Here is a 19,339-nt window from a genome sequence, read left to right as displayed (position 1 = left end):
GGACCAAAGCAGTGATGTCAGAGAGCGGCTGATAAGTTGTACCTGCTAGCCTCAGGCTCTGGGGCAGAGAGGGGAAAGAAAAGGCTAGCAACCTGCCCACACATGCCGTTTTAGAGGAAGGGCACTGCTGTTGCTCAGCCCCTCCTGCTCTGCTCTGGGTGATTCTGGAGCAGTGTTCTTCTACCTTCTACTTCAAGGTGAGCTTGAAGTCCTGATGTTTATGTGAAATGCCCTCAATTCAATGTTCATCATTCAGTCATTTGGATTTTTAAGAAGTGCTCATGGGTCAAGCAGAACATACCATTGGGCATTCAGTCATCTGTCTCTGATCATAGAAACTGCTAGCCTGCTTGTCATTTGTAAGCATCCTTACAGGTTCACTTCAGACTTCTCTGCTGTATTTAAGATTGGTCCTCTGGCCAAGTCTAGATTCTGGTGTTCTAGGATTCTGCAAAATGACCTGGATGCCCAACCATTCAATCCAATTAACTCCAAGCAGTTAGTGTCAGACTCCACAGGTTTAAGGGCTCAGTGGGTCCCTCAGGACTGCCCTCACTTTCGGACGCTAGTCGTAATTTCTAGATCCTCAGTCAACCCATATTTCTCTCTGATTTGGCTACAAATTGGGAAGCTTCCATGATTCCCTCCTCAGGTTTAAATTCACTAGAAAGACTCGCAGGCCTCAGGAAAGCACTTTACTTAGGTATACCCATTTTTTATAAAGGTTATAAGTCAGGAACAGCTCAGTGGAAGAGGTGCGCAGGACAAAGTATGGGGGTGGGAGAGTAAAGAGCACCCACGACCTCTCTGGGCACTTTGCCCTCCTGCACCTCAATGTATTTACCAACCCAGAAGCTCTCCCAATCTTGTCATGCAGTGGTTTTCATGGAGGTTTTATTGTGTAGGCTGATTAGCTCATTGGCCATTTGTTATTGAACTCAATCTCCGGCCCCTCTGCCCTCTTTCCTGGTATGGGAGTGGGGCGGAAAGTTCCAAACTTCTAATCAAAGCTTGGCGTTTCTGTTGATCAGCCCTTATCCTGAAGTTATCTTCCTCCTCTCCCTGCCCTCCCTCAACCTGGAATCATCTTATTAGCATACAAATGCATTCTTATCATTTAAGAAATGCCAAGTGTTCTAGGACCTGTGTGCCAGGAACCAGGGAGGGGCAAAGATCAAATATGTATTTTTTTTGTATCCCACAGATGTTCTTTTTGGTTGGTGAGGAACAAACTAGAATACTTGAATGATGACCTCTGAGGAGGGTTTTCGTAGAGACGACCAAGAGTGCCATGTGGTTGGATGGCTGTCTGTCTAGAGATGGACCCATAGATATATGAAAGTGAGACCAGGGTTGTGGCGGATCCTGGCTGGCAGGATCCGTGTATATTGTGGCTGCTCGAGAACAAATACACGTGGACTATAGAAGTCCTGTGGAGAAAAGGGACGACATGGCCACTCTCTGAGAGAGAGAGGGTGAGAGGGCCAGAGACCTCAGTCCTTGCCTGGACAGGCTTTTATTGCTTTTCTGGGGACATTACATGGAGGGTAGTCCTCATTTACTATGCACGGGTTCACTGCAGGGGATTACCTTTTACAGATAACAAAGGAAACAAAGTTGCTAATTACTTCAAAGAGAAGAATGTTGGGGGGGGGCGGTCAGGGAGTGGGGAAATGGTTGAACCGGTCACACTCCATACTTGGAAGGTTTAGCTCAGATTTTAGGCAGCTGCGGTAAGCACTTTCTGCCTCAATTCAGGGTGAGGGAGTTTTAGCAAAAGCAGGTCTCGTAGCAGCCTAGGTACAATGCAGGCCTGGTTCCCCAAGGGAAAACCTATCCGTGGGCATGGTCCTGAGTGCCACTCCGTACCCCACTGTTTTTCTATGTGGAGGCTGAGCTACAATTCCACACCATGTGAATCGGTTTCCTACACAGGGTTTTTCTTCAAAAACCTACTTTTGCTTCACCATTCCACATGAGTGAATTACCCCAGAATTCTACACTAGTTTAAAAGTGAAACATTTCAAAGTAGATATTACTGGTTTCCTACCCACAAATCCAGTTTCTGAGCACCGTCACTTCCCAAGGATATAGCCAGGATATACCAACTGGAAAAACACCTTGAAGGCAAATGGACAAACTGGATATATACCAACTAAATTGTGGGCATCTGCCAGAATAATATTTGAAGTTTTATAGCTGGTATTAGATTATTCTTTCTGCAAGTCCCTGTAGTTACAGGACAAGTTATGAGACCATTTCTAGTTTATGACATTGAGATAACATTATCATAAAGGCTAAGAATATGTGTATGTTTAAAATTGTTCAAAAGCTGTTAAAATTATTAGAATATATATTTTAAAAGTCGGAAGGAGGGAGGTAAGTTGAGTTAGAATGTATTCTAGTTTTATGCCACTCATAATTGTTTTCTGTCAACAGGCCATTTATGCTGCTCATAAATGTTATATTTGAGTAGACTTTCAGGAGAGCATTAGTTTATATACTAAACTGATTATTTTCAGGATTGTACTTTTGTAGCCTTTATTTTCCTTCATTCTTATGTAGTTTAGGCAGTTAACAGAACAAAATCCCTGGCATCATTGTATTTCTGCTTGAAAAATTTTAAGGTAGCTTTGCTTAGTTTGCTGAAATGGCTTCAAGAAGGCAAAATATTTCTGTCTCTCCAGAAGAATTGTGTCCCTGAAATAAATTGCTGTTGCACTAATATATTAATGTCATTTTGAAATATATCCCAATGCTCTTTTCTCTAAAAAATCATTGGGGAGTCTGAGCATATGATTCATTTTAAGTAAAAAATATTTAAAAAATTAACCGACCAAAAAAAGGTTTTGGGGCACACTAGTGAACTCTAATAAAAGAAAGCAAATATTTGGAAGACATCTTGGCTTTGTAAGTGGTCATAAACAGTGAATAACAAGTTTAAGGGAAGAGTGAAGTAATCGGAAGCAAAAATGAGATTTAACTTTTTAACGTTTGTTGATTTTTTAAGGGGGGTAGAGAAACATTGATTTGTTGTTCCACCTGTTTATGCATTGGTTGATTCTCTTATGTGCCTGGACCAGGGATTGAACCCACAATCTTAGCATATGGGGCTGACACTCTAACCAACTACACAGCCAGGGCAAGATTTAACCTTTTAGAAATCCTGTTGAAATTTCTTTAAAAATATCCTTACACCCAAGAGGCTTTATTGGAGTCACCCACCATAAAATGAAAGCTCAATATCTATATTTTGATGGCACCTTGAGATTTCAAGATGGTCCTAAATAAACTTTGTTTTTCTTTAGAAATATGTACTCACTATTAGTCACTGCCAGCAATGAACTTCTTACAGTAACATACACAATGCATTGTGTACACCTAGTAATGATTTGGACATGGAAAACTAAGAACCTATAGTGTATGATGCTCAGTTTACAGTTATTTACAATACAAAAGCTAGTTTACTCAGTGCAATAGACTGAATAATGGCCCCCGAAGATATCCAGGCCCCAGTTCCTGGACCTGTGAATGTTGCTTCCTGTGGCAAAAGAGAACTTGAAAATATGACTAATTTAAGGATTTCAAGATGCTATTATCCTATGTGGGCTTCTAAATTCAATCTCAGTAGCCGTCTTAGGAGGGAGATCTGACTACTGAGTAGGCAGTGTGACGTCGAAGACAGGTACTGTGCTGTTGGCTCAGGATAGAGGAAGCAACCACAAGGAATGCAGTTCTAGAAGCTGGAAAAGTCAAGAAAAGAGCTTCTAGGGGTCATGTGGACCTACAGCAGATCTCAGACATCTCACCTCCAAACTAAGAATAGAAATGTGTCATTTTAAGCCAGGTAGTTCAACTATATTAAGTTAAATACATGACATATATAAAAACATTGTAAAGCAAAAGAGAATTAAAAAATTCCAAAATACTTGATCACTTCTTAACATTTCCATTTGCAGATTTTGGAGAAGTTTTGCATTGCTGTATTTATTAGCTTGTTCTTGGTTGATAAGCAATAAAGTTCCTAGTATATAAATGCCATACTTACAGGACAATGCTGATTCCTTTTAGCACAACACAGTTCTCTTATCCCTTGGAGCAAGTTCCCTTTTCTGGTTCCCTTCCTCAGCTTACAGCTGATGTATATATTACAGTTGTCGGTGCCGCTGATTTTCCTGTAGCTTTTTCAGGCAATAACTCAGGATCCTGCTTTTTAGAAAAGGAAACCAGGCTCCCACGCAGGCAATCTGTACATGCAACGAAAGTCCTCCTTGTCTCATAGACACAAGGCAAACATTTTGTATAGTAAGCATCCGTTTTGCAACAGAGCAGTTGCCATCCTGGTCCTGGGGGAAGCATGTGAAACCTCACGTGCTACAATGTCCTTTATGAATACACCCTGAGAGTCCCCTGAGAGGGTGACAGTTTGCATCCATTTTGACACCTGCCCTTTGATGACCAGATGACCCTAAGATCTGCTGATCCCATCACTGTTTTCATAGCATGCATAATCCTTAAAAAAGGGAAATTTGTGTGGTTTGTCCCTGATGGGCATTCTATTTAGTGGTTTGTAGTAGAAAGCAGTGTTTTCCTGAGGTCAGGGGAAATTCCACTATGTGTATCTGAGTTCAGCTATATGGATATATTTGCTAGTTATTGAACTTGTAGCCAAAGAATCTCTTATTTTAACTGCATTGGTTCTTTGGACCCAGGGTATTTCTAATTAAATGGATGAATTCCCTTGGAGGGGACAGGGAACTTTATAAAAATTAGACAAAGTGGAAAAAAGAATGCACATTTCAAAGGTTAGCCCTAGAATCAGGGATATCTAAAATTTTTTTTCAATGATTACTCCTAAACTTTTGGTTTTGGTCATACTTTAAAGAGAGAATTTTCATTAACTGATTTTTTAAAAAGGATTTTCACCCCTCTGGCTTTAAGTTTGATTTTATTTGGCATATACCATAATTGAGAATTTGCAATGGAAACTGAAAACTGACCTTCTCTTTGTGAATTTACAAAATGAAATGGAATTCTAGAAGTGATGTTTTGTTATAAATAATAAATGGCTTTGTACTGTGACTAAATTCATAGCAGAGGGAAATAAGATTGTTCATACACAGATAAATAATGTGAGCACATAATTGTAATATCTAGAATTTATGAAATACCTTCTTTGTTCTGTTTTTCCTGCTTTGTCGGTTACTTTATTTACTTGGATTCTGAGAAATCCCCAAGTAGTGACATCAGCTGCACCCAGCAAGGTAATGACCTCTGGTTTTTGAGCTCTGACATGAACCAGGCACAGGTCGTTTTCAGTAGTAAAAATGAGCTTTCTGTGTACTCTTTAGTCATCACGAATACCCATCAGAGGCCACTATTTTCCTTTCAAGGACAAGGAACCCGAGTCTCAGATTTAGTAACTGGCCCAAGGATGCATACCTAAGAAGGAACAATGAGACCTGTGGCTATACCTCATTTCCCTGAGTCTGGAAATGGCAAGAGTCACTTTTAGGCAACCAGGAAAAAACAGCCTAGACTCTGAAGGTCAGAACAGTACATTGACATTGACAAGGTTGCAGAGGAGCAGCCAAGAACAAGAACCGAGAAAGGTCTCCTGCGGGCGGACAGACCCGGTCTGTCTGATAAGGGAGGGAGTGCAGCTGCAGCTCAGGCCTTCCCCGTGGTAGGTGGACTCAGGAGAGAGAATACACACTGACCCAGAGTTAGAGAGGTGTTGCCAGAGCTGCAGATACTTGCACACATTTTTGATGTTATGGTTACAAAAGTAATATGTGCTTGCTGTACAAAAAAATTCAGCAATACCAAATTATATGAATGTAAATAAGGTTGCCCCTCTTCTCCTTCCCGATTGACCAACCAACCATTTTTCTGTAGCTACCCAGGGGCGGCCAAACGTAGGTTAACAGTCGTAATACATATAAATAATACAATAATAAATAATAATACAAAATAAACTGTGTTTCATGTACTCATAACCGTAAATCTACTTTTGCCCACCCAGGTATATCTAAACCCATGTATAGATATATCTAAATGGCGTAGTTCTTTCTTAGCCTTGGAAAATGTTGCTTTATTTTTTGTTTTATTCCACAGAGATAGGGTTATACTAAATACTGTTCTCTAACTTTTTTCATGAAACTTATTACATCTTCAGCTTTTTATGTCTGCAGTCTTATTTTACTTGTTAAAAAAACAAAATTCAATTGAGTACCTTTTAAATTTCTTATTGACTTTATTCAGTGGTTCATGAATTGGAGAGCATCTCCCTCTTACAGACAGAGAAGAGCTTTGAGCAGCTGGACAGGAAGGGAGCAGGACAAGGGAGTTACACTAGCAAAAAGTGCATTAATTACTGGTTGACCGGCTTTAATATTTCATTCCTGGGAAAGGTCAAAGCTGGAAGTAAGCACTAAGTCTCAGCATAAGTGATTCTATTTGAGGTGTGTTATCATGTTTGTTTTTTAAAGGTTGTATTTATTTACTTTTAGAGAGACAGTAAGGGAGGGAGAAAGGCAGGAAGAGTAACATCAGTGTGCAAGAAATACATGGATTGGTTGCATCTCAGTTGTGTCACACACGCCCCCATACCGAGGACCTGGCCTGCAACCCAGGCATGTGCTCTGACTGGAAATCGAACCAGTGACACTTTGGTTCACAGGCCGGTGCTTAATCCCCTGAGCCACACCAGCCAGGGCATGTTTTTAACACCCTACAGAGGTGATTTCAAGGAGAAAGATTTGTATTAACGAAGACTGTGTTGGGGTAGTGGAAATAGGTGAAGATGGTCAGAAGATACAAACTTCCAGTTTAATGGGGATGTAAAGGACAGCTCGGTGGCCCTATTTAACAATACTGCATTGTATATTCGAAAGTTACAAAGAGCCCTGGCTGGTGTGGCTCAGTGGATTGAGTACCAGCCTGCAAATCAAAGTGTTGCCAGTTCGATTCCCAATCAGGGCACAGGCCTGGGTTGTGGGCCAGATCCCCAGTTGGGGGCATGCAAGAGGCAACCACACACTGATGTTTCTCTCTATCTCCCTCCCATTCCCTCCCCCTAAAAATAAGTAAGTAAAAATTTTAAAATATATTTTATTGATTATGCTATTACAGTTGTCCCAAAAGTATTACTTCTCTGGGTGATATTTGTTTTTTAAAACATTTATTAATTATAGATGTACATGGTAACTTTACAATGGAGAAATGTCACCTTAAACAAATGATCAAACTTCTGTATGAGTTTCTTTTTTAAAATATATTTTATTGATTATGCTATTACAGTTGTCAAACTCCCCTCCTTCATTCCTCTCCACCCTGCACACCCCCTCCCACCCACATTCCCCCCCTTTAGTTCATGTCCATGTGTCATAAGTTCTTTGGCTTCTACATTTCCTATACTATTCTTAACCCCCCTTCCATCTATTTTCTACCTACCATCTATGCTATTTATTCTCTGTACCTTTTCCCCCTCTCTCCTCCTACTCCCTTTTTGCTAATCCTCCATGTGATCTCCGTTTCTGTGGTTCTGTGGTTCCTGTTCTAGTTGTTTGCTTAGTTTGCTTTTGTTTTAGGTATGGTTGTTAATAACTGTGATTTTGCTGACTTTTTACTGTTCATATTTTTATCTTCTTTTTCTTAGATAAGTCTCTTTAACATTTCATAAAATAAGAGCTTGGTGATGATGAACTCCTTGAACTTGACCTTATCTGAGAAGCACTTTATCTGCCCTTCCATTCTAAATGAAAGCTTTGCTGGATAGAACAATCTTGGATGTAGGTCTTTGGATTTCATGACTTGGAATACTTCTTTCCAGCCCCTTCTTGCCTGTAAGGTCTCTTTTGAGAAATCAGCTGACAGTCTGATGGGAACTCCTTTGTAGGTGACTGTCCCCTTATCTCTTGCTGCTTCTAGAATTCTCTTCTTCATTTTAATCTTGGGTAAGGGAATTATGATGTACTTTGGTGTATTCCTCCTTGGGTCCACCTTCTTTGGGACTCTCTGAGCTTCCTAGACTTCCTAGAAGTCTATTTCCTTTGCCAGATTATTTGTTCAAATAAATTTTCCACTTGTTGCTCTTCCTCTTCCCCTTCTGGTACCCCTATAATTCGGATGTTGGAACATTTGAAGATGTCCTGGAGGCTCCTGAGCCTCTCCTCATTTTTTTAAATTCTTGTTTCTTCATTCTTTTCTGTTTGGTTGTTTCTTTCATCCTTCTGGTCCACTCCATTGATTTGAGTCTCAGTTTTCTTCCCATCACTATTGTTTCCCTGTGAATTTTGCTTCATTTCACTTAGTGTAGCCATCACTTTTTCATCTAATTTGTGACCCAAGTCAACCAATTCTGTGAGTATCCTGATCACCAGTGCTTTGAACTGAGCATCTGCTAGGTTGGCTATCTCTTGGCTGCTTAAAAATATTGGCTCTGGGACTTTGATTTGTTCTTCTGTTTGAGTCATAATTTTTTGGCAGGTTGCACCTGTTATGTATGAGGGGTGGAGCCTCAGGTGTTCACCAGGGTAGGGCAACCCAATTGCTGGGCTGTGATGTTGTATGTGGCAGAGGAGGGGGGTGGTCAGAGAGGGAACAATGGTGCTTGCTCCACTCTCTGTCAGATTTCAGCCACTTCTGCCACTTCCCCCAAGCAAACTGGGCCCTTCTGGTGTTGGTTCCTTTGTGGGTGGGCTTGTGTATGTTCTAGGACCCTGTGGGTCTCTCCAACAAACTCTCCTGTAGGGCTGGGACTCTCTCCCTGCGCCTCAACCCCCACAAGTACTTTCAATAGGTGCTTTTAGGCTTTATTTCCCATTGCGGGGGGCCCTGTATTGTGAGGTCTGTTTTGCTGCCTGTTTTTTGCCTGGCTTACCTGTGCATGAATGTGGGACCACAGTTAGCCAACCACCTTGCGTGCTTCACTGGGTCTACTCATTGCCACCCTCACCTGGGTCTGCTACCTGCTACCTGCGTAGGGTCTGCCAGCCCCTGCTTTTTCCTGCCGTGACCCCTCTCCTCCGGCCGCCAACTCCTCCCCTCTTACCGATCTGGATGAATGGTTGTCGGGCTTCAGTACAGTTCAATTTTGTCCATTCTGGTTGTGTTTTTGTCCCTAAATTTTTGTTGTCCTTAATTTTGGTTGTGCGAGGAGGCACAGTGTGTCTACTTACACCTCCATTTTGGCCAGAAGTCCAAGACTATACTTAGATACAGTGTTTTTATCCATGAAATTATCAAATACAGAAAGTGGCATGAATGTAAATTGGTAAGCCTAGTAAGTAAAATCTTTAAAAAGAAAAGAAAGCTACAAAGGGAGTAGATCTTTAAAGTTCTCATATGAACAAAAATTGTAACTATGTGTGGTGATAGATGTTAACTAGACTTATCGTGGAAATCATTTCACAATATAAAAATACCAAATCATGATGCCCGAAAATTAATATTATGCATCAACTATATCTCACCAAAAAACGTGGTAGTGGCGGTCAGAACTTAGCTCTGATCTGCTTGGGTACTTGTAGTGATGGGGCGTTGACTGCTTTGTGAAGCAGTTGATTTCATTTTTGGATTGCTCTGTTAGAAGTTATACTGATATTGGACTAATTTATTTTCTCTGCAACTTTTCTTATTCAATAACATGCTCTCCAGAGTTCCACAGGTCAAATCTCTCCTCTTCACCTGTAACCATGAAATGAGACAAGAAGGTGTCTGGGGGTTGGGTATGCTTAAGGAAATTGAAAAAAACAAAACAAACCAAAAGGTTCTATTTCCCTCGTGGTTGGTCATTTTTGACATTTTTTCCCCCATGGAGCTATTAGCTCCAAATCACAGAGCAGTGCTTTTTTACCTCCCTTAACAAGCTTTCTACTTGAACGGGGTTCTGCCTCGGCCTCTAGGGCTGGGAGCGCTGCAGTGCATGACAAATGTCATCAGACAGGAGGGAGCCCAGGGGGGTGCAGACTCTTGGGGAGACTTCGTTTTGATTTGAAATATAGGGTCCGGCAGAAGTCAGGCTTGCTTGAGTGTGGTTGGTTGGGTAATAATATGGGTGAAATGATTTATAGTTTTGATTTGAACATTTTACCTAAAGTGTCACATGCTGTGCTTGAGTGTGATGGTGTTATGTTACAGAATTACATGCTTATGATTTTGTAACAAAAACCGGGGCATTATTTGTGCTGGATCCTGTATACACATATACATGTATTTTTAACCTCAAAACAGCTTTAGCACATTTCCTGATCTTAGCCACATGTAAGCTGTAAGGGCCAGAGAGGACCTTGAAAATCTTGCCAGCCTTTTGCTTTTGTTTACCTTAGAAGTCCTGGGGTTTTATCATATTTCCAAGGAAGGTTGCAGCTGATACACAGAGAACCGCACCCAGAACCTAAATGTCTCCTTCCTCTGAGTATATTCTCCATTGAAGGCCACTAGATTGCCAGACCATTCTTCCCTAAATAGTTCATGGAATTTCCAAAGTCCAGTGGATTTTATTCCAAAATCAGGTGATGCGTGTCTGCCACGGGACACTTTCAGGAGAGGTCACGGGAGGCCCTGTGGCCATTGGCTCCAACTCTGCATGTGTGAAGTCTTGTTCCACAACCTAACAACGCCCTGCGATCTTAGGAAATGGCCTTAATTCTTTTCAGCCTTCCTTATCTTCCATGTGGGGATAAGATTGCCTACCTCGTCAGGCTTTTTGAGGATAGGATAACATTTGTAAAGTACATAGCACAGCACTCCATTCCTTAGCCAACTCAGTAGTTGTTGCTTTTAGAAGAAAAGTCTTTTGAACTCTTCATAACAACCTTTTTCTAAGCAATATATCTTAATTTCTAAAATTTGACAATGCGGCCCTGCCGGCACGGTTCCCTGCAGTCGGGGATGCACAAAAGGCAACCATACATTGATGTTTCTCTCCCTCTCTCTGTCCCTTCCCCTCTAAAGATAAATAAATAAAATCTTAAAAAAAAAATTGACAATGCATCTTATTATTCTTATAGTAAGGAGACTTCAAAGACTAAATACTTAAAAAATTTTGACTTATACATAGTATAAAGTTCAAAAAATTAAACACAATGAATAGTATTATTTTTTTATTATGTTTTCTTTTTTTAAATTTTATTGATTATGCCATTACAATTGTCCCATTTCCCCCCTTCATTCCCCTCCACCCTGCACACCCCTCCCCCTCCATTCCCCCGCCTTTAGTTCATGAACACGTGTCTCAAGTTCTTTAGATTCTATATTTCCCATACAATTCTTGCCCTCCCCCTATCTATTTTCTACCTACCATCTATGCTACTTATTTTCTGTACCTTCTCCCCCCTTCTCCTTCTCCTTCTCCCGCTCCCCTGTTGCTAACCCTCCACGTGATCTTCATTTCTATGGTTCACTCCTGATCTAGCTGTCCTCTTAATTTGCTTTTGTTTTAGGTGTGGTTGTTAATAACTGTGAGTTTGCTGTCCTTTCACTGTTCATCTTTTTTTATCTTCTTTTTCTTAGGTAAGTCCCTTTAACATTTCATATAATAAGGGCTTGGTGATGATGAACTCCGTGAATTTGATCTTATCTGAGAAGCACTTTTAACTGTCCTTCCTTTTTAAATGAAATCTTTGCTGGTTAGAGCAATCTTGGTTATAGGTCTTTGGTTTTCATGACTTGGAATACCTCTTTCCAGCCCCTTCTTGCCTATAAGGTCTCTTTTGAGAAATCCGCTGACAGTCTGATGGGAATTCCTTTGTAGGTGACTGTCCCCTTGTCTCTTGCTGCTTCTAGGATTCTCTCCTTCATTTTAATCTTGGCTAATGTAATGATGATGTGCCTTGGTGTGTTCCTTCTTGGGTCCACCTTCTTTGGGACTCTTGGAGCTTCCTGGATTTCCTGGAAGTCTATTTCCTTTGCCAGAACGGGGAAGTTCTCTTTTATGATTTTTTCAAATAAGTTTTCCACTTGTGACTGTTCCTCTTCCCCTTTTGGTACCCCTATAATTCGGATGTTGGAGCGTTTAAAGATGTCCTGGAGGTTCCTAAGCCTCTCCTCATTTTTTTGAATTCTTGTTTCTTCATATTTTTCTGTTTGGTCATTTTTTCCTTCCTTCTGGTCTGCTCCCTTGATTTGAGTCCCAGTTTCCTTTCCATCACTATTGGTTTCTTGTGCATTTCCATTCATTTCAATTAATTTAGCCTTCATATGTTCCTCTAATTTGTGACTAAAATCAACCAGTTCTGTGAGCATTCTGATCACCAGTGTTTTGAACTGTGCATCTGAAAGTTTTGCTATTTCTTTGTCACTTAGATTTATTGGCTCTGGGGCTCTGAGTTGTTCTTGAGCCATGTTTTTATCTGTTTGTACCTGTTAGTAGAGAGTTGTCAGGGTGGGGGGGGTGTTGGTCTTTTTTCCGGGTTCACGCCCTTGACTGTTGTGCGCCCTCTGGGTGGGGGTTTTTTTTTCTTGGGCTTTGCACCTGGAGAGCATGTTTTCAGACTTCGTATTGTTTGATTTTCTGTGATTTGGTTGTGTTTATTGTTGTTAAAATTTTGTTGTTTTTAGATTTGGTTGTGCGAGGAAGCAAAGTGTTTCCACCTATGCCTCCATCTTGGCGGAAGTCAAATAGTATTATGTCTTAATTTCCCTCTCCCCGTCCCCACCAGCTACTAACTTTTGCTGGAAATAGGGTGTTTTTTTTGGTGTGTAATCTTATAGGCATATTCTATGCATATACTCAGTAAGGTTTAGGTATTAAATGAAAGATGTCTCTATCTCCCCCTTTAGTCTCTTGCTGGTGGGGCTAACTGCTAGCTCTGGTTGCTATATCCAGTCCTTTCTGTGATGGTAGCAGTGTTTTATGTGTGTATTGTCCACTACAGTACCCACTGAGACATAAGTCTGTTGAGCTTTGCATTGTGTAGCTCTTGCAACTGAAGAACTGAGTTTTACATTTCTATTAAATTTTAGTTTAATTTAACAACCACAGGTGGCAGGCTGGTGGCTACCCTATTGCACAGCACCATGCCAGGTATTTACGTCTATGGCACTTTTTACAGAAACACAGGGTCTTCAAATTGTGGAATTAAGCAGTCACATAGAACCATTACTTTAGTATTAATTCCTGAAGTCTACATTTTAATACATTTTAAATTATATGGCCAGTATATCCTCTTTTCCTTATCTTTGATAAGGAAATTGAAGTTTATTTTTGAGAACATGTTGGTTGCTGATTAGTGAAAGCTATAGAATGGCTTATGTATAGAAAAACACTGACTAGGAGAGCAGATCCTAACCAAATTAGAACATAGCCTCATTCATTCATTCTTTCATTCATTCAAGAAATATTTTTTGAGTGCCTAAAGTGTCCCTGCCATGCATAGGTCCTGGGAGTATGGCATGAAACAAAACTGGACAACTCCCTGCCCTCCTCAAACTTTCACTCTAGTGCTGATGAAAGCCCGTCTCATCACTGGGTGCCTCTTTGTGTTGGGTTTCCCTGGATGTCACCAAGCAATGGAAGAGACCTCTGCAGAGACAAAGGAACTGGCCCAAGGCCCTGGCTTTGAGTGCTGCCTGTATCCTGAACTTATTTCCTCCAGTAAAGGAAAAAAGCTTCAGAGGAAAGCAGTTCATTCATCTATGAAAAAGACTTTCTTTAGCAGTATCGCCTTATTTATTTCTTCAGTCAGCTACCTCTGAGTTGGGATACTAGTAGTGAAAAAAAATGAGGTATACATGTGTTCCGCGAGTGCACACAATTTTAAAGTAACAAAGCCAAGGGATTCCAGAGTAAAATGGTCCCATTTTATGGGAAGGGACCATTAAGAAGCTCAGAAGCATGATGAGACATGATTGCTTACTTGGCTGCCTTTTTTCAGGTATGAATAGTTCAATGACCCTATCTTCTGGTTTTTACAGACTAACAAGTAATTGCTCCCCCCAAAAGTAATTGCTTCTTAGTCTTAGCATTTTATTTTATTTGTTTTATTCTTTTCAGTCTTCTACATTTTCAAACTTTTCTAGTACAAACATGTATTGTGTAGTAAAACAAAGCATAGTAAATTACATTATGGTAAATAGTCCAGGTTGAGAGATGATGAATGACTTTAAATGATTTGATGGGAGCAGAGCACAAAAAAAGATGGCGAATTTAAAAGGGAGAGAGTTAGAGAATAGAATCAACAGGGCCTAGTTACCATCGTGAGGGCAGACTGAATGATAGAAATTTCTTTCATGTCATTCTGATCTCTTCAGAAACAAAAGATAAATAGAGCATAACAAAATAAAGGTGTTTATTTTTACTTGTATTCCCAGCAATCAAATGTGAAATATGTCTTATTATTTTCAATCACGTATCTGTTTAAGATGATTTGCTAAGTATTCTCTGAGTCCACAATATTAGTAAGTGTACATTTGGGGTCGTTAAAATTGCTTAGGTGAAAGAAGAGGCATTTATTTCCTTGTGTAACCTGTTGTTTTCCGTTTACCTTAATTTGGGTATAACAAAACCCTATTGTGAGGATGTCACATCCAGATACCCACTTGAGAACAAAAGAGAAGGCCTAGAAGATGAAGCCCCGAATTTAACAGAATGTTTGAAGAGCGTTAACCACGCTGCATTCATCAGGCTGGCAGTCGTTCCCTCTTAGAAAAGGTGTTGAGAGAGTATTTCCACGTTTGAAGGAAGGGCTGTGTAGTGGGCTTCTGCCCCTCACCTCTGATTTCCCGTTACAGGACCAGAATGTGCCAGGCATGGCGATCACTTGCAGAGAAACAAAGCTAATGAGTACGCTCTAGGCAAAACAGATGTGTCTGATTGTAAAATTAGTGACGTAGTAAATTATACTCCCTTTGCTGTTAAACAAGTTTAGGATGGGTGTATTCTACCTTTTTTTCTCTGAAATAGCGGTGTTTGGTTATACGCATTGATAGTAATGGTCTGCGTGGAAAAGGAATAAGGCAATGCATCCCATTTTCTCATTTCCAAGCATGAAAACCAGCCCCTAAGGAGATGTCCCCAGACAGTGCTCACAAAGTATATGCCCTCGATCTGAGTGAGTTTAATGGTCGTGGGGACAGTGAAATGAGGACACTGAAATCAACTTAAAGTGGAAAAATTCAGAAGCTTGAAAAGCAACTTCTCTCAGGCGCACAGAGCTAGTTTTGTTACCTCTTTTCTCTCCTGGAAGGAACAGTTTTGGTGAGTGGGCAATAAAGATTCATCTTAAGTAGTTTGTTTTTTAAATTTATTTTTTACAATCACTATTATTTTGTATTAGTTTGTGGTATACAGAATAGGGGTTAATCACATACTTTATGAAGTATTCCCCCAGATATTTCCAGTACCCACCTGGCACCATGCATAGTTATTAAAATATGATTGACTAGTCAGGCTTGTCTGTCATAAACCAGTGTATCAGAACAAGACCAGCACAATCCCTTTGGACCCAGAGACCCGTTCTGCAGAGACCGTCCTAAGTAAGAGCTGATCTCTGATCTATGTATCTAGGTTACTGCATGTGAATTTCAGCCTCATACAGAAATCTCCATGAGAGAGAAATTATTTTGTTAGCATTATCTGAATCAGCTCTGCAAAGAGCTACCTACTGTTTTACCAGAAAAAAAAACGTTTAAAATCTGAAGATAGAAAATAAATTGTGTTTACTGAATGTAATTCCTTTTCATGATTCTCCAGTTTTGCTTGATTTGCGGTTTTGTTTTTTTAACAAGTAAACATGAAAAGATGGGTAAACTCAAGGTGGGGAATATATTCATGTATGATTTTTTTTCTAGCTGTCTGTTCTTCTAGACTATAATCATTTGTTAGTCAGTGAAAGTATGAGAACTTGGTTGCCTGGTGTTCAGTGAATAGCATCCTAGTTGAAATATTTTGTTAGAATATGGGACCTTTACCTCAAAAGCTGAATTTGTTATATACCTTATGTTATATGATTATATCAGGAGATATTTTACTATTTCTATTTGTGTTACATGTAGATGCATATCTCAGTGGATCCTAATAAAAGACCCTGTCAGGGAGCCAAGCCTCATCGCGAGGCCTCTCCAGACTGTTAAATCGATTTGTCCAACATCACAGAGCACAGCAGCGCAGAATCAAACCTTAGTTCCTGTATTGTCCTACAGTTGCTTTTCTCCCCAAACATTTTCTCAGCAACATCAAATTATATAGATGCTCAAGGGAGCAGAGGAAATAGACGTGTAAGAGACCACTGCTTGTGCCTAGAAAGAAAGGGGGAAAGGTGTCCTGACCAATCAGTGTTTACATATGAGCAGACTGCCATATATAGTAGAGGGCAAGGCTTTTGTTCTTTATGTTCTGGTTAGGTTAAAACATTTTTAAGGACTAGTACTTTCAAAGTGACATGTGAATTAGAATGATATGTCAATTAGAACAATTTTGAGTTATTGAATTTATAATGAACTTCATCTCATACAGAGACTCAGGAGTATAAAATTGAAAGCATCAGATGTGCTAACTTATGCATCAGCTATTCCTGATCATAATGGTAACTATGTATTATCACAGTGGCATTTTCTATCTCAGGAAAGGCAGCTCTCGCTTCAGCATTACTTTCATGTGAGTAAAGGAAAAGAATTACTTAACCCTAAACTGCTTGCACCCTGACAAACCTTGATATTCAGTGTGTGAGCCAAGTGTGAAGGGTTTGTTGCTATAGGTGTGCTTGCCCATCCGTCCAAGGGTGCCATTGAACACCAGAAACACTTAAAAATGTAGCATTCCAAATGTGGCAATATATTTGGATAACTGTACATCATGCCAAAAAAAACCACTCACCATTGTACAGCCTGTAGATTAATCTAGTTTTTCCTCCAGTCTAAAGCACTTGCCATTCATTTCCTGAGGCATCCAGGATATACAATTGAGGAGAGGCCACAGGTCTCCATGTAAGAATTTTTAAGTGATTAGGCATGGAAAATATAACAGGAAAGTGTTATTAACAATAATATAAAGGAAGTATTTTCTATATCATTTTCTCAAAACCCAGTCAATTCATGAAATTAATATAACTTCTCTTAGCAATGTTTTCTTCCCTTTTTTTCCTCATTTATAGATTGAAAAAGAAAAAACAAGCCAAACAAAATGCAGAGACGGCCTCAGCTGTAGCTACAAGGACTCATACTGGAAAAGCAGATGTTAATACAGTCATTTTAGAACAAGACAAGTGCAACATTGCTGTGGAAGAGGAACGTATTACTGATGAGAAAAAAAAGAGAAAAAATCAGTTAAAGGAGATCAGACGTACAGAACTAAAGAGATATTATAGTATTGGTGAGTATTGGTGGCATTACTTGATCATTTTCATTTTAAAAATCTGTAGTCATTTTTAAGACTATAATTTGTAACTGGTCATAATAATAGTACGTGTATTGAGCAGCGACTGTGTGCCAACGACCCTTGATGTCTATATATAATCTTTGGTAAAGAGATGAAAATGAAATAATGTTGTCATGTCTCATTCAGCTTTGTGTTTCCATCATGCTAGTGCCTAACAAATGGTTTGTTCTAATATATATTTGTCAAATGAATGGTCATGTTTCCTGTATGAGATATTTTTTAATATATATAGGCATAGCCATAAAAATGTTGGTAGAAATGTGTGTACTTTTTAGCATCAGCTAGGCAACAGAAAATAGATGGAGACATGGCCCAGCATCTGTCAGTTAAGAAAAACAAGAGATGAGTTGGGAGTTTTACTTAAGGGAAATCTTAAAATGAGTCTACAGTGTTCCGCAGTTTCCCAGAATTGCCATTGCATCTGAAACTGCATTAGCAAAAGTGGTATATCTAGCATGATGGAGGTAATAACCCTGCGTTCCTTGGATCATCCATCTCACACCTATGGCTCCTGTCACCTGCAAGCCTGGAGCATGTTAAAAAGAGAATGCAAAGAAAGGGACCTGTGAGTCAAAACTGGTTGTGGCATGCAGGTTACATTACACTCAGGATCGCTAGACTAAGAGAGAGAAGACCAAGGGGTGGCTGCAAACCTGTTGCAATACAATACATGAAACATGGGCTTTTTTCTTCTTTTAAATATATTTTATTGATTATGCTATTACAGTTGCCCCAATTTTTTTCCCTAATGCCCCCTCCACCGGGTACCACCATTCCCCCTCAGTTCATGTGCATGGGTCATGCATATAAGTTCTTTGGCTACTCCATTACTTACGCTGTTCTTAACATCCCCCTGTCCATTTTGTACCTACCAAGTAGTACTTCCTAATCCTTGCACCTTTCCCACCAATTCCCCTCTTGCCCCTCCCAGCTGGTAACCCTCCCAGTGATCTCCATATCTGTGATTCTGTTCCTATTCTTGTTTGCTTAGTTTGTTTTTGCATTCAGTTGATAGTGTTGAATTTATCGCCTTTTTAATGTTCACTGTTTTGATCTTCTTTTTCTTATATAATTTCCTTTAGCATTTCATGTAATAATGGCTTGGTGATGATGAACCCATTTAGGTTTACCCTGTCTGGGAAGCACTTTATCTGCCCTTCAATTCTAAACATTAACTTTGCTGGATAGAGTAATCTAGGTTTTAGGTCCTTGCTTTTCATCACTGTGTATAATTCTTGCCAGTCCCTTCTAGCCTGCAAAGTTTCTTTTGAGAAATCAGCTGATAGTCTTATGGGAACTCCTTGGTAGGTAATTGTCTGCTTTTCTCTTGTTGCTCTTAAGATTCCCTTTTTATCTTTCACCTTTTGCATTTTAACTAAGATGTGTCTTGGTATTTTCCTCTTTGGGTCAGTCTTGTTTGGGATTCTCTGTGCTTCCCAGATTTGCGTGTCTGTTTCCTTTACCAAATTAAAGAAGTTTTCTTTCATTATTTTTCAAATAAGTTTTCAATTTCTTGCTCTTTCTCTTCTCCTTCTGACAGCCCTCTGATTCATTGAAATGCTTAAAGATATCCCAGAGGTTCCTAAACCTATCCTTATTTTTTTTATTCTTTTTTCTTCCTTCCTTTTTTGTGTTCTGATTGAATGTTTTTTTCCTTCCTTCTGTTCCAAATTGTTGATTTGATTTTGAGCTTCATCCCCTCCACTGTTGGTTCCTTGTGGATTTTTTTTTTTATTTTGCTTAATGCAGCTTTTGTTTCTGCCTGGGTCTTTTTTATGCTGCTGAAGTACCCAGTGAGTTCCTGGAGCATCCTGATAACCAGTGTTTTGAACTGTGCATCAGATAGGTTGCTTATCTCCATTTCATTTAGTTCTTTTTCTGGAGGTTTGTTTTGTTCTTTCATTTGGACCATATTTCTTTCTCTCCTGATTTTGGCAGCCTCCCTGTGTTTGTTTCTGT

General features: G+C 39.8%; 1 protein-coding gene across 7 annotated transcripts in view; it reads left to right on the top strand.

Moving 5' to 3' along the window:
- Positions 1–19,339, top strand: part of NCOA7 (nuclear receptor coactivator 7) — a 141,939-nt gene that overhangs the window by 44,187 nt on the left and 78,413 nt on the right. For all 7 annotated transcript variants that reach the window (XM_037139612.2, XM_037139613.2, XM_037139610.2 and 4 more), the window contains exon 3: positions 17,097–17,314. In XM_037139612.2, the coding sequence (XP_036995507.2) occupies positions 17,097–17,314 (218 nt within the window). The remainder of the gene's footprint in view (positions 1–17,096; positions 17,315–19,339) is intronic.

Source organism: Artibeus jamaicensis, unplaced genomic scaffold (genome assembly GCF_021234435.1).
Source record: "Artibeus jamaicensis isolate MK-2021 breed Jamaican fruit bat unplaced genomic scaffold, CSHL_Jam_final contig_387, whole genome shotgun sequence".
In the NCBI taxonomy this organism is placed as follows: Eukaryota; Metazoa; Chordata; class Mammalia; order Chiroptera; family Phyllostomidae; genus Artibeus; species Artibeus jamaicensis.
The sequence above is the reverse complement of the archived record's forward strand: the minus strand, read 5'-3'. Positions and strand labels throughout refer to the sequence as shown.